We start from the raw sequence: 14,974 nt of genomic DNA on the forward strand, positions 1-14,974 counted from the left end.
AGCACCACCAGTGAAGCAGCGGCCGCGCCGCGTTCATTCAGTCCAGGGAGGGAAGGCTGCTGAGCCACCCCAATCCCCGTGTGCTGGGCTGCTCCAGACAGGAGCTGCTACACTTCTACTCTGCTCAGCCTGTGCAGCGAGCCTGAAGCTTCTGGGAAGTGTTGGATTCACTGTAAATGTGCAATAAATTTAGCACTCGGGAAGTATTTTGGGCAGACTGAGAATGTGTGAATCAGTTGTGCAGGCTGTTAATGGCAGATCTGAAGCTCCCAGGCAGTGTCAGACCCGTGGTGTGTGAATGTGCAGCCAGAATCACAGGTGCCTTGGCCTGGGAGGGACCTCTGAAGCCCAGCCAGGCCAACCCTGCAGTCATGGGCCGGTCACCTTTCACTAGACCAGGCTGCTCAGAGTCCCCTCTGGCCTGGCATTGAACATTTCCAGGGATGGGGCACCCTCAGCTTCTATAGATGGCATGCTCACCTCCCTCACTGATTATCTAATCTAAAAGTCCCCTCTTTAAATTAAAGTCATCACCCCATGCCCTATCACAGCTGACCTGGACAAATCTTCAGGCAATGCATTTCATTTCCAAATGACAAGTAGCTGGAAAAGTGGCCTTGTTTGGGAAAACCTGGGCTAAGGCAGTCCAGCACAGACTGCTGTAGAGCTGGTCAGTGCCTTCTGACAATCAGGGAGACTTCAGCCTTGTCTTAGGATTGCTGCTCCTTTAAGAGGGCTGTGTAAGGCCAGAAAAAAGATTAAAAAGTGGGGCTTCTTCCCTTATGGCTTTGCATTGTCTTCCCATAAGCTGCATATGAGGCAGTGATGGAGTGGAGAATGTGGAGTTCTTGGAGATGAAGCATTTCAGGGAAACAAGTACAGGTATGCATCCAAGAAAGCAAAGTGTGCTTTGCCTCTTTCAATGAATCAGATGAAGAATGGATTTGGTTTTTTTAATCTCATTGGGAATAATTTTGCTGCCTAGTCCTGAAGCTGGAGGCTATTTTTAATTTTAAGAGGATTTCTCTCTTGATGAGGTGATAACCTAAAATGGCACAGGAAGATCTAATGCAGCATGTTTTCATTCAGGGACTCTGTTTTACAGTCAAGCCTAGCAATACAAGAAGGAAGCTTGAAAAGAAATTGTTAACTTTATAGATCCAAAGTTGTTCACTTTTCTGCACATGTGTATTTATGGTTTTGAACATTACACTACAATTTACATGCCAAATAAATACTTGGATCCCATGCAGTCCTCCAACTGCTTATGTATATCCAGAATGTTGCCATAGATGTAGAAATACACATATTGCACAAAAAGCATCTTGGAGAATTAGCTAAGGAAAGCTGCCCAGCACAGGACAGAATGAGATTTGAGGGTGGACTCCTAGCAAAAAATGAAGAAAATCCTCTAATCATAGAATTGTTTAGGTTGGAAAAGACCTTTTATATCATTGAGTCCAGACATTAACCCAGCACTGCTAAGTCCACCACGAAACCATCTCTAAGTGCCACCTCCAAGTGTCATTTAAACACCTCTGGGGATGGGAGTTGTGGAAGACTGACCTGCTAAGCGAGAACGGCTCAAAACATTCCCCCATTTGTGGAGTGTGTAAGGCTGCTTTGCTCAGATGGAGGTGAGCTTTTGGGTGTGTAATGGCCAATCCTCTGAGCTGGTAAGGCAGAGTGGAAGAATGAAGGCTATGAGTGAGATGGGAGAGGATCCTGTGGAGATGGGTGTGCCTCTCACCACGCTAAACTTTCCTCCCCTGCACAAAGCACTGGCTTGTGAGGTTACCCCTTCCTCCCCGGGGAAGCAGGGACACTGGCTGTGCCCTGAGGCTGGTGTTCTCTGCTGATGGGCCACAATCGACTCAATGCTGATGTGATGGGCAGCTGGGCTGTCTTAGAAGGTGTCAAGGGCTCCCAAGTGTCCCACGATCAACACTGCTGCATCAATTCCCTGTCCCAGGGGAGGTCCCTGGGTGCTCCTGAGTGGGTATAAACCCAATAGATGGTGTTCCTCAGAGATCTTTCCCCACCACTTCTTCAGGACTTCCTTCTCCAGCTGATGGATCCAGTCTGTAACCAAGACTATGAGCAGCCAAATCTTGTTGCAGGGCCTGTGGTGGTGAGATCTTCACCCTGGTCCCTTCTCTCTCTCTTTGTTTTGTGCTTCAGGCTCTTGTCCTTTCTCTTTCTTTTCCCTTGTGCATATCCTTGGATGATGCTGTTGTACTTTCATATTGCAATACTTTTATGTTTTTCTGTTCCTGCAGATAATAATAACAAAAATGGCTACATACCTGCTTTCCTTTGCAACCAGATTGTTCTACAATAAACCCTACATGTGTGTGCTCACCAACACCAAGCCTTCCATGTTGTTCCACTCCAACCTGCCCCACAGGATTGAATAACAAGAACCTGGGCTGCTCTCACCTTCTGTAGGGGGTGGTAACAGGACTCCACCACTGGGCAGCCCAATCCAGTGCTTAATGACCTTGGTGAAGATTCTCTTCCTATTAGCCAATACTTAAATCTCCCCTGCTGCAACTTCAACACTTTTCTTCTTGTCCTGTTACTTGGGAATAGAGACCAAGTCCCACATTTTAAATAGAAGTACTCCAGGAGAACCATGACTAGCAATTGCAGGTCTTCTCCCAGTTGATTATAGAAATTTTCATCTGCCTCCTCATCCTGGTTGGGAGGTCTGACAGACTCCCATCATGGTATCTGCCAGGTTCTCAACCATAAAGATTCAATCCCACTGGCACCTGCATTAAACTGCAGACAATAAAAACTGCCCCTAATGTACTTCCCCAACTTCTCTCCTTCCTTGCATACCCATCCTGAGGAGTTTATACCCATCCTCTGCAGCTCTTCAGTCGTGTGAGCCATCCCACCACGCCTCTGTCACAGCACACATGTCACAGTTTTCCTGCTGCACAGCAGTTTCCAGCTGCTCCTGTGTGTTGCATTGGTGCAGACAGATTTGCACTGGTCACAAGGTTAAAGCCCAAACAAAAGGCAGAGGGCAGAAGGAATGTCCCCACGTGGGGAAATATGCACTCACAGCTAATACCATTGCTGCAGATGGATTTTCTGGGCACAATAGCTGGTAGCTGGCCCAGAACAAGCACAATTGGTGCTTCCACCCTACAAACAGCTGATTGTGGGTGGTGAAATTGCTGCCTTAAAATCAAGTCAGGCCATGAACATCATTTTTCTTTGTCCTTATTACTTCTCTCTAGAGTGACTTCCAGGGCATCTTTAATAACCTTTCCTTGGCACATACACCAAAGGTATCTATTTTTTTCACTTTTTTACCAGAACAGCTGCATATTTCTTCCTGTTTGCAGCCTCCACCCTCACCCCAAGGATAGGCTATGAACGTCTGGAGTCAAGGATCAGTCCCTTAACTGCCTTAAAGAGTAAAAAAAAAAATAAAATAAAAAAATCAGTCTCAATGAACCTTGGCATATTTTTCTAATTGATGTGAATGAGATGAAAGGGATAGCTGACTTCCGTGACCTCTGCCAGATAATTGTGTATCATGTGTTGCATGAATAAAGGGGTGTGCCATAGCTGCAAAAATGGGAATTGACACCATTCTGCTCTTTAACAACATCCACTGGTGTGTGACATCCAAGTACATTAACAGCTGTCACCCTTCATTTCTCTTCTGCTCCCCTCCCATCTTCTTTGTTCATTTGCATGATGAAACTTGGTGAGGGAAACAGTTTGATGCTTATAATTGTTGAGACTCTTGTTCCAAATTATTTTCATAAATGTAACTGTAATTATTAGTCTGCTGATACTCTTTCCATCTTTGCCAGAGCCAGACAGAAGGAAAGTCAGCAGAACATCTGGGCAGGTTCTTCTGTATCTTGCAGTGTTGGAACTTGCAGGAAGAGTTCTTTGTCAAAGGTCTACATTACAGATAAGAAGCTTATCAAAGGAATAGGTTCTTTAGTGGTGCAAACTGACATGCGCATTGTTAGGACTCAAATTGCTCTCCAATGTTTTTTTCCAACAAAACTATTTTGAGTTGATTTTGTGGTATATTTCTTTCTCAATCAAGAATGAGTAGTATTGAAAAGGTTTTAAGAAAAATCAGTTAATATTATATATTTGTGAAAGAAGTATTGCTTCCACGTTTTTATTTCATTAAGGCTTTTGTGTCTGGCTGCAAACCAAGCTTCTGTAACGACTTACTCCTCATGGAAGGTTTTGCAGCAACTGAAGCTGAAGAGCATCATCTTACTACATCATTTCAGTAACTTAAGTTGAAATGGTCATGCTTGTGTTTTAAATTATGTATTTAAGTATCTTTTGGAATTGAGAAGGACGAACACAGACAGTGCAAGCTTGCTTTCCCTTCCCTTGGTTAGGGCAGAGAGCTCTCCTGTTGCACAGAGAAGCTGCATGGTACTAATTACAGTGTAGGAAAACGAGCACATACTCTGTGTGTGTGCTGGAGCTGGATTTGTTCTGCTCTCATCTGGTCTGTGGGAATTTATTTGACAGTTGAAAGGATGTTTGAGTTGGCTGTTAAGTACTACAAGAGCATTGGGCAAATGGGACTGAAGATTCTGTTCAGGAGAAGGTCTGCTCAAACATCTGTCCTGCTAAGTCATTATACTTAATATAGTTATACTCAGTAAACCTTTTGGTGAGAAGTTTGACTCTCCTCTTAAAGCTGCAGTTATGCTGTAAAGCTTTTAGTACAAGAACCATCATATGTCTTATGCTGGTACAAAGCAGAATAACTCCAACAACCATCACAAGGAGATACTGGGTATGGGCTAACAACCTAAGAACTTTTACCAAGAGGTATCTACATCCATGGTAAAAAAAAAACTGGAAATACGAGTTTATGCTGGCACAGTTAAAACAGCAACACCTTTTAGCTTCACAGGGACTAATTTGTGTGAGTCATGGATGATGAAAAGGTTATGCTTGAAGAACCTGGTTCAATCACTATTGAATTTAGATGGGAGTTTTTCCTGGGCTTTGGATCAAGTTATAATTTCCAACTCAAGTTATTTGTAAGTTAGAAAATATTTCAAATGCCTCTGGATTTCTTTTGATGTGTTGAACGTGTTCCAAAGTGAATAATTTGAAGGAATAACATGTGCTTGACAGAGTGAACTTCAGAAATAGTACAACTTGCTTTTTACCATGGTAAATCTTTGCTATAGGAAACTCATAGCTAAAGCCAGACCTGATTGTGACTGCACAGGGGGCAGTGCAAAGGAAGTTGATGAGACCATTTTCTATTATTCTGATTAAAAACCAGAGCAGTGCACTCCAGGCTGTGAATCAGTCTGGAAGGTAACATTTTGATTTGTGGAATAAACAAGAAGCGGCTAAAGAAGTTTTTGTGAGCAGCTTGCTTAAAAACCACATTAAGCCACATAGGATGTCTGTTTAAAATTACTTTGTTTAGCAAAAAGCAACAATTAGAATTAGAAACAGTTTGGCTGTTAACATCTAAAACTAATTTCCTAGTTGAGACTTCATGGCATTATTTCATCTGTATTATATGAAAGACCTAAACTCAAACATTGCTCAAAAAATCCTGAAAATGTCTGGAAATATGTCAGTATGTGATCCTCGCCTGGTTTCTTTGAACTATCTGAACTTTTTCACCTTTTATCTTCAGGAGAAACTGTGAAATGTAGCCCTCTGGTTATGCTTGGCCATGACATTGTTTTGAGGAGCTGGCAAGTCCCTTAACTCTCCTATGCAATCTCCCTTCTTTACTTGCCCCATGTAATGACAAAATGTATGCTTGGAAACGTCGCAAGCTTGAGTACACGGACTTTCATTCCAGCCACTCCTTTCTCCCAGACACAGCCTCTGTATTTATGTGGGCTGTGGCTGCCTTGCAAAAGCTACACCTGCTCTGGTGCCCACGAGGCCCAGCAAGCACAATTCCCTCTGAGCAGGGTCACAGCAGGGTTTCTGTTCTACTCACAGCTTGTGCAACTCATTTACTCCCTGACTTCGGTTCCTCTGATCCTATTATGTCCCAGCTGCATTTTTCACACTGTCTGCCTATAAAGCATGGATTAATTCAAGCTGATAATTTTGATCTATAAAGCATTTAACAGCATAAGGCTTGGCCGTTTGAAGATCATCTTTAGCCTTCACCTTCTGGGTATCTGTGGTCAGCCACAGTTCACTGTGCAATGTTTCCCACCCTCTCGCTCTAAATTATGAATGTATACTTGTCCTTACTAGGGTGCAACCTGCCTTGTTTTTTTGTTTGAAAAAGCTTTTTTTAGTTTGAGCATGTAATGGAATTTGATTAGTAACAACAGCTCTGTAAATTCTTTCTCTTCTGTGAAACCACGTTTGTCAAGAATCAAACAAATGCTGATTCAGTAATAATCTTGGTAGTAAATGTACAGTTGCTCAGTGCCTTTGGAGAGGGTCTGGATAATGAGCCCTGTTCACCAGCAGCTCTTCTCTGGATGTTTTTAAGTACAGAACCCCATTTTGGGAAAATATTTTTAAATAAAACATTTGTATTCTATTTTTTCAGAATAACCATACATTTAAAGCATGATCCTTCAATTGCTATGTATATATCAGACTAGGTGACTTCTACGGTATGAGCTGTGATCTGCTCTTCCACTGCAGCATCATCCAATGAATTGATGAGACACATGATGCACCTTCCCCAAGCAGGCAAGTTAGAGCCCTGGTTGCCACCTTAAAGGCTGAACTGAGGGTTCAAAGCTAACTCCCAGTACTTGAAAAGGAAGGGCTGCTTCCCAGTGGACCTTAAGAGAATGACAGTCTTTTCAAACCCGTCTTCTCATCTTAAGACTGCTCCTCTCTATCAGTTCTCCCTTGCCCAAACCTGCCCATGAGAATAATTGTGCAAGGCCAGACAACTCTGTCCTCTGAACGAAGCCACCAAGTGTTTGTGGGACTGTGTCTGATGGAGAGGCTGACTTAAAACGGGGGAAGACACAGGCTACACAGGGCATGAGGAAATGTTTCTGTCCAAAGAACATCCCATCCAAACAAAGCCTTTGCACAGACTGGTTTGGGTCACAGAAAGAGCTTATTTTGATGTTATTTTGATAGAAATGTTCCATTTTCCTGCTCAGTCTTTTCTTTATCAGCATACTGTCATATGACCCAAGGCCAGCAGTTTAATTATGTTTAACAGGGTTATTATCTTCTTGAACCTTTTACCGCATTGCTTTTAAATATGCTGTGTTCTAGGTTTTTTTAGGGTTGCTGTCATCTGCTCTCTTGGCTGATCAGTTCTCTCTGATTCGCTCTACTTCCAATCTTACACCATAGCACTGTTGCCATTATTTTGGGTGAGAAGGTAATTATTGTAAAATGCTTTTATGGTGTTGTCAACAGAGAAATTTTTGCCTTTCCTTTTGCATCATAATCTTTATGGTCTGAGATTTTTCTCTGCTCCCATAAGGGACTGTCCTCCCTGACCCCAGAGCAGAAGCAGATAATACCAAACCCAGTGCTGCTTCTTTGTATTTTGTTTCTTATTTTCAGCTTTATCTCTTCACTAGGCTCAGTACTGTCTCTTCCTTGCCACTTCAGAAAAGGTTTTTTGGTTTGTGCTCTCCCCTTACCCCAAACCCTTTTACTGCAATCTGTGGAACCCCAGCAGTGACAGGTCCCCAGTCTGATGTCCCTCCATTCTCTGTAACCCTTTGTGCCTGACCCGTGAGCCGGCTGCTCTCCCATCACATGGTGTCTTTATCCAGCTGTGAGCTGGACATCTTGTGTAGAAGGACACTGTGAGAAACAGCATGGAAAGCTTTACTGAAATCCAAAAATCTCATTATATCAACTGGCTCCCCTTGGGTTACCTTGTCACAAAAGGAAATCAGGTTTGATGAGCAGCACGTTCCTCTCATGAAGCCGTGCTGGCTGTGACCAGTCACTGCACTGTACACAAAACACATTTTTCTCCCTCCAGACCAGGACCTCCAAAAGCATCATTGTACTGCTGGGTCCAGTTTCAAGGCCAGAAATGCACTCAGCTTTCTCTCTTTCAGCTGACTCAGTGCCACCCCACTCTCCTGCATCCTGGGCTGAAAGAGCAGCCCAGCACAGAGATGCTGCAGCCTGTGGCATGTGAAACACGACTTGCAAACTTCTGCTCCAGAGCAGTTCACAGGGTAATCAGATGAAACACTGCAGTTCCTGCCACACAGATCTTTGCTGACTGAAGCAGCAGAGCAGTACTAAGCAGGTGAGCATGTATATCACTGCTTAACCAAAAGCAGATTCTTTCCAGTCTACCCTTACAAAGAGATTATCATCATTGCACAGTACAAGTTGATATTTTAACATCTTAAATACAAAGTCTTCGGTACAGCTGATGTACAAATAAGTTTCTATCCAAGACTTGGTTTTGTTACACAATTCCACAGTGTGAAAGAAGATAGGGACCTGACCCAGAGTGTAAAGTTCAATTTAGCATAACATGTCTGGTCAAAGGTGGCACTAATTAATCAGACCTATTTGGCAGAAAGGATTCTTTGGTATCACTCAAATCCAAGGTGCTGGGATAAACAGGCACATCTCTGGAACACAGGACTTTCTCTTAAACAGAATCAAATGTGACCCTGTTATCCTCAGGTGATGGAAGACAAACCAGAATTGTGGTCAGCCCAGCCACTGGAGCCAGCCCTTCCCTCTGCCTTGGTAGGACACATGCACTCTAAACATTAGAGCGGCCGAGATATTCTTGTAACAAAATGGCTTCATGCATCCACTTAAAAATACATAAAATGGAAAAGTAGAGTGCTTTGGCCTTGGGCAAGGTGAAATACCAGAAATGTAATGAGTTAAGTTACCTTCCAGGCTTGTGTGGAAGTGCTAAACCTCTTCAAAACACAAGGTTCTTACACAAATACCATTTATTCCAATAGGACACACATTGCTAAATAAAATGAGTCACTATGAATGAATCAGATTGAGTTGAAACAAAGTAGAAGCTTTTTATAAACTCAAAGCATATTGGGCAATAACTAAAATGCCTACAAATATTCAGAGTGCTGGGTAAGAATGAATTTCTGCCACCTTGCAAGAAGTATTTTTTTGTATCTTAATACTTATGGCCAAATAATTATTTTATTTTGATTTTCACTAATGGAGATGAGACAGGAGCTGTGGAAAAGAATGTGATGAGAAAAGCTAAGATTGTAATATTGTTTAGTTTGGGAAAAGGGAAAAGCAGTATTTTATTGCAGTTACAGCAACAACTACAGCCAAAGATTAGCTGTGCTCATTTTGAGACTGCACTTTGTGCACACAGCAATTATGACAATTTTTTTAGTAAACGGTAAATGAATGGCTATGAAATTCTCTAAACAGAAATTTAAGAAGCACCATTTTAACTTTTTCTTTTTTTTTAAATTAGGCATTACAGAAAATGGAATAGGCCATTCTGCCTTGCTCAAACCATTCTAATAATTTTGTTAAATAAGAGAGGGAATATTCAATTTAAAATGTGCAAAAGCTAATATTTACATTGTTCAGTATATAGAGGCAGGATCACATTAAGAGAAACTGGAAGAAGAAGAGAATAAACTGTTCTTAGAGTCCACTGTAGATAGAACAAATATTAATGAGCTTAAACCATAGTAATGTAGTCAGGTAAGATTTTAGAAAAAAATCTTTGTAATGATAGAGCTACTGAGGCATGGGAAGAGATAGCACAGGGAAGTCATGGAAGTAGCTCCCTGGAAAAGATTAACTCTATTTTCACCAATGTTTATTTATAGCTGAACTGCTCTGAGACAAACTATAATTACCTTCTCAAGTCCTCTCCAGACCTGTTTTTTAACAGTTTTAATAAAGCAATTGTTAATGATTTCACCTCACACACAGGGCCTTTGTCACTTGGCATTGTAAGGGATATGCTGATTGCCAGAAACAATTCCTGCCATAAAGAAATGAGGACAGACGGAGATGAAACAGATTTCTCCTTTCAGTTAACTGCTCTCTATTTTTGTATTTTTCCCCCATTAACTATATAAGTTTGAGAGAAACCAAATGGACAGCACACATAGAGAGCAGACAGTGGATACAGTCAGGCTTTGCATCAGAATGCACTGGTCCCACTTGATGCAGGGACTTGCTAACTAGTATTAATTTGGAAAAGAATTGTGCACAAGGGAGGGAGCTGGAAATTCAAATTACACATTTAGGTTATATAGCTGACATAGAAAATTATTGTTTCCAAGAATTTTAAATTTAATTATTTATTTTGTTGCAGTCCTTGCATTGACAAGCCAGCTGGATCTCCTACATGGAATATCATCACTGCCTTCAGGAAAGATAACCTTTTCTTACACATTGCCATGTACACACTTCTGCTAAAGACAGGGTCCTGCAGCTGCTTGCTGCCCACCGTGGCTAATGGTCCACATAATCTGAGCAGCATTCCTTGAGCACCACGTTCACACTGAACTCCCAGCAGCTGGAGCAGCTGTGTGAAGTGCAACCTCCGATTACTAGAGACATCATTAAGTGAGTAATTAAGAAGCTGAATCTCTCCAGTCTCTATCATTTCACCTACTTTTAATAGAATAGCTCTTCAGCTGCCTTGTCTTTGGGGTATATCTACTTTATAATGAATTCAGTCATGTATTTTACATGTAATACTGCTGAAAATATTGTTTTGCTACATCTGTGCAATAAACTGAAAAAAAACCAGAAAGTGATACAAGTATTAAAAGAATTCAAAGTTAAGTCAGAAAAAAGACAAAAAGACATTTTTCTGCCATTTGCCCACAATGTGTAGGACAGGCTGAAAGCCCTGACAACCAATGTCTTGAAATTCTGGAATAGAAATTCCTCCCTCCTTCCCATGAAAGTTTGGACTTATTCCCAAATACTTTAAAAATAGTTGGTTTAGCATAAGATCACAGCTAGAAAAGTTCTGCCAATCCTTCTGTCAATTAACTATTGTGGATGATCTTGCTGTTTTGTTATTAATACTAGGATTTAGTCCACAGATTTGCCAATTACAAACCTCAGTATTCGCTCTCAGATCCAGTCTCAGCCCCAAACCCCAGAGACTAAATGATTCCAACCCCTTAAAGTAAACATAGAAGAAGCAGCATGTTAAAATCTAGTGAAAAATCTCAAGTTTAAATTTTGTCTTACTTTTTTTCCTTTGTGATACAGGCATTTAACATACAAAATTCATCTGTAAGCAATCAAAACCACAGGTGAAACACAAGAACAAAGGATTTACCTAGTGAGTCATCAAAGTGCTTTATTTTATAAAGCCTTGCTCATGTTTGGAGTGTAATCTAAGCACTAACATACACAATAATGAGCCTTCCTTGCCCTGTCCAAATAAACAGTTTATCAACAAGAGCGAGTGACAAAAATGCTACACAGACAAAAATAATGCTTTGCTGTAAATGTCTAAAATGGTCTAAAATGTACACTCGTTGGCCGCAATTAAATATGTACTCTGAGTACCTTATTTTTACTCCAGGGTCTCCCTGTGGCCTCATACCTTCAGAAGCTTCAGAAAACGAAACTTGGGTGAGAACGCAGACAACCAGGGTGTTTAGGGAGAGGACAAAAAAAAAATCAAGCCACAGTACCAACTTATTTAAATACATACAATACAAAAGTATACACATACATTACAGTGCTGCAGACATCACTAAGTCAAACGTAACAAAAAACCCTGTGGGAAAGGTTGGGGAAAGGAAGAAAAATTAGTACACAGCAACAGGGATAGTATTGCCTTTGGCCACTGGAAGTGTCATGAAGGGGTTGCTGTTGCAGGGGCTCCTCTGAAGTGAACCACAACACAGGTTATGCACAGTTGCAGGCTGAGCAGCACTGACACTGGTTATGGAGAAGGCATGCTGGCACTCCTGATCCCAGTTAGAAACAATGAGAGGGAGGTTTGACTTCTCTTATGTTGCCTACAAAATCTAACAATTTCAATAAAGAAATTTTAAAGGCACAGCTTTAGCACAGTGTATAAGTAGATAAACTTTTAAGCATATGTAAATTTGTCTCTTTCAAGCATGGAGTCTTTCAGGGAAAAATACAAGAGGAGAATGAATACAATGTTGTTTAAAAATTTTAAACAAGTTAAACATGATCAGCACAGTTTCAGGCAATGTACTATACAATCAAAACTGAGTCAATGGTAGGACAGGTCATTTTGATACTGAAAGACAAGCTTGGGAAAAATCCCTCCAAAATATCCTTTCGCATTTTATTGTAAAAGAGTCTATCATGGAGGTGAGCGAGACATTCACTTTAGTACACTACTGCATATTACCTCTTGGAAGATGACAAACATTACTTCATTTGTACTGCAAAATAACTTTACATGTAAACTCAAAAGTCTTATATTGTACACGGCTCTGAAATTCAGAAATATCCCTGCTTTCCTAATAATGTAAACAGTAAAATTCAGGGTTCATTTTTCAAGGGATAATCTATAATAAAATACTGCTATTTCAACAGTACAACATAAGCATTTAAACTTCAAATTCCCAGTAAATGACAAGGGAACGGAATTTCTATCAGTGTGCACATTTTTCAGGATGGGTAGAAGATGAAGCTACTATTGCCCAAAACTATGCACTTCTTCAGATAAGCTACTTTTACACTTGTAACATTATTAGTTCCTATATTGCAAGAATATAAAACAAATGAAAACTTCAGGTAACAAAGAGAAATAAGCAAAGTTTTCCCTTAATGTAAGTTTACTATAGCAAAAATGTACACATAGCATGAATTATGTTAGCTCTTTGTAAGGTAAGAGATGCCAGCTCTCAGACGTCTGAGAGGCTGAACTTCCTGATACAATGTGCTGAAAAAGAAGACAAAAAATGGGAGAGGGAGGAAAGAAAAGGAAAAAACCCAACTGCTAGGAACCAAATGGGAAAAGCCTCCGGCACCAAGGGCTGTTGCAGCTGTGTTTTTAAGGAGTGCCAGTGTGCAGGGTGTAAGTGTAACATTCGCAGTAAGGTCTTCATTATTATCACCATCATCATCATGAAGAATACTGTCATGTATCTTTTTTCAAAATATAAACTGATCCACAGTTTACAATTTGATATCAATATTGTAAATTTAACATGCATTTACTCTTCCCCACCCCCACCCCACACCTCTTTGCTCATTTATTCCATTTCAGCTGGTAGCATCAGAGTATTACTGTCACAGTGCACTCTGAGTAAGCTGTTCTATTTATTTAAATTATTTTAAATTTTTTTGCACACACAAAAGAGTCAGAAATAGCTAGAACTATGCTGGGAATATCAGGCAGCTGTTAAAGCGAGTACTCCACCCCACTTCAGTCATCTTTGCCAGCAGATGTAAACAAAGGGGTTGCTTTCTGTAAGATGAGTGCTTCTCTGAGTTCCTTTTTTCCCCTACACTTGTAGCCACTGCTGCTGTCCCCAGGTCTCGTGTCTGTCCTATGTAACATGATAGGTTACGTCAAGATGTTGGCAATAAAGTCCAAGAAGCGCTTTGAATACTGTTCTGGGTTAACAGTTGAAATTTCTGCACCAGCCTATACAGAGAATTGGGACAAGAGAAGAAAGAAGGAAGAACCAGTGTTTTATTTGATGCTTTTGTCATTGAGGATGTTAATAAATTTCATGTGCAATTTTCAAAACCAGAGACTAGAAACATAAACTGTAAATTGTGTCCCTCAAGCAGAATCTTACTGGTGCCTTTTTAGGCTTCACAGGAGCACACTGATAATCAGTACTCACTCCTGTGACAGCTATCTTCCATTTCTGAAAAAATTTATTTTTACTTTCCATGCTTCTCTTTACTTTCATTGCACTTCAGTCTTCTGTATGAATTTTTACAGCACATTAGCCGTGCTACCCACTGATTCACCAGCAGATTCTGGTCTCTAGAGCAGCAGTGCCTTCATACAGAAAACACTGAATTGCCATACTTATATTTGGCATGTCAACAGTTGTGCAACATGTATTGTTATCTGAATGCTGCATAGCCTGGTTTGAAATACATGGTAAGAGTAACACCTTTTCCATGTTTTTGGACTCACTGAATAAGCCATACCATTGTTATTTCAATGAAGTCATGATTTCATTAATATTTTTACTTGAATTTTTCAGAGCCATACCCACATTTTTATTTATATTTTTCCTGTTTTAGAAAAGAGGCAAGTTGCATGCATGCAATTAATGAATGAACTTCGGTCTCATGTGGCTCAGGATGCAGACAGAGAAATAAACAAAATGAATGTATGAAAATAATGTTCTGTAATAAGTTCTAATCACAATCAGCTTCAATAATCATAGCTGTTACTCACAACATATTTCTATCTGTTATTTAAGTCACAAGTGTGAGTTTTTAAAGTCTGCTACTTTCAAAGTTCAATAGTAATTGCCAGATAATGGCTGCATATGTTCTGCATCAACTTTCAGCTGCCCAGAAAGCAGAGAATAATGAGAGCATTGCTTTAGAGACTCAAAAAAATACCTCCCACAGGCCTTTGCAGGTCATATCATCCTCTACTGTAACTAAAAAGCCCAGAGCCCTTTGCCTGAAATTTCTCACAATGCCCTGACCCTTTAGATACTTAGACACAGGAGGGATTTAAGCCTCATGAATGAATATGCTCTTTTAAAGAAGTTTACGAAATTTGAATGTTAAATCACCACAGGAGTGATAATAGTAGACATAAATCATAAATCTGGAAGACTCGGCTCTTTCACCACGGTTCTTTGGTGTCTGCTGCTAAGCAGCAATTTCAGTCAAAATTAAATAATGGCAGTCAAGCAGAAGTTTTCACTGAACAGTCTCTGAGTATTTAATATGTAAACGATATTTTTATGCCTGATTTTGTAAATTGTACTTTTTTTCTGAAGAAGTATTCTAGAGTGAGCCACGTTATATGCTGAAGAAGTAACTTTCAGCAGGCTGTACCCAACAATGAAACCATCATTAG

General features: G+C 40.5%; 1 protein-coding gene across 2 annotated transcripts in view; it reads right to left on the reverse strand.

The window, feature by feature from the left end:
* Nucleotides 1-11,255: 11,255 nt before the first annotated feature.
* PIP4K2A (phosphatidylinositol-5-phosphate 4-kinase type 2 alpha) overlaps nucleotides 11,256-14,974 on the reverse strand; it is a 108,900-nt gene continuing 105,181 nt past the window's right edge. For both annotated transcript variants that reach the window (XM_039710037.1, XM_039710027.1), the window contains one exon: nucleotides 11,256-13,561. In XM_039710037.1, the coding sequence (XP_039565971.1) occupies nucleotides 13,481-13,561 (81 nt within the window). In that variant the 3' untranslated portion in view covers nucleotides 11,256-13,480. The remainder of the gene's footprint in view (nucleotides 13,562-14,974) is intronic.

This window comes from Passer montanus, unplaced genomic scaffold, assembly GCF_014805655.1.
Source record: "Passer montanus isolate IOZ18808 unplaced genomic scaffold, ASM1480565v1 scaffold10, whole genome shotgun sequence".
Lineage (NCBI taxonomy): Eukaryota > Metazoa > Chordata > Aves > Passeriformes > Passeridae > Passer > Passer montanus.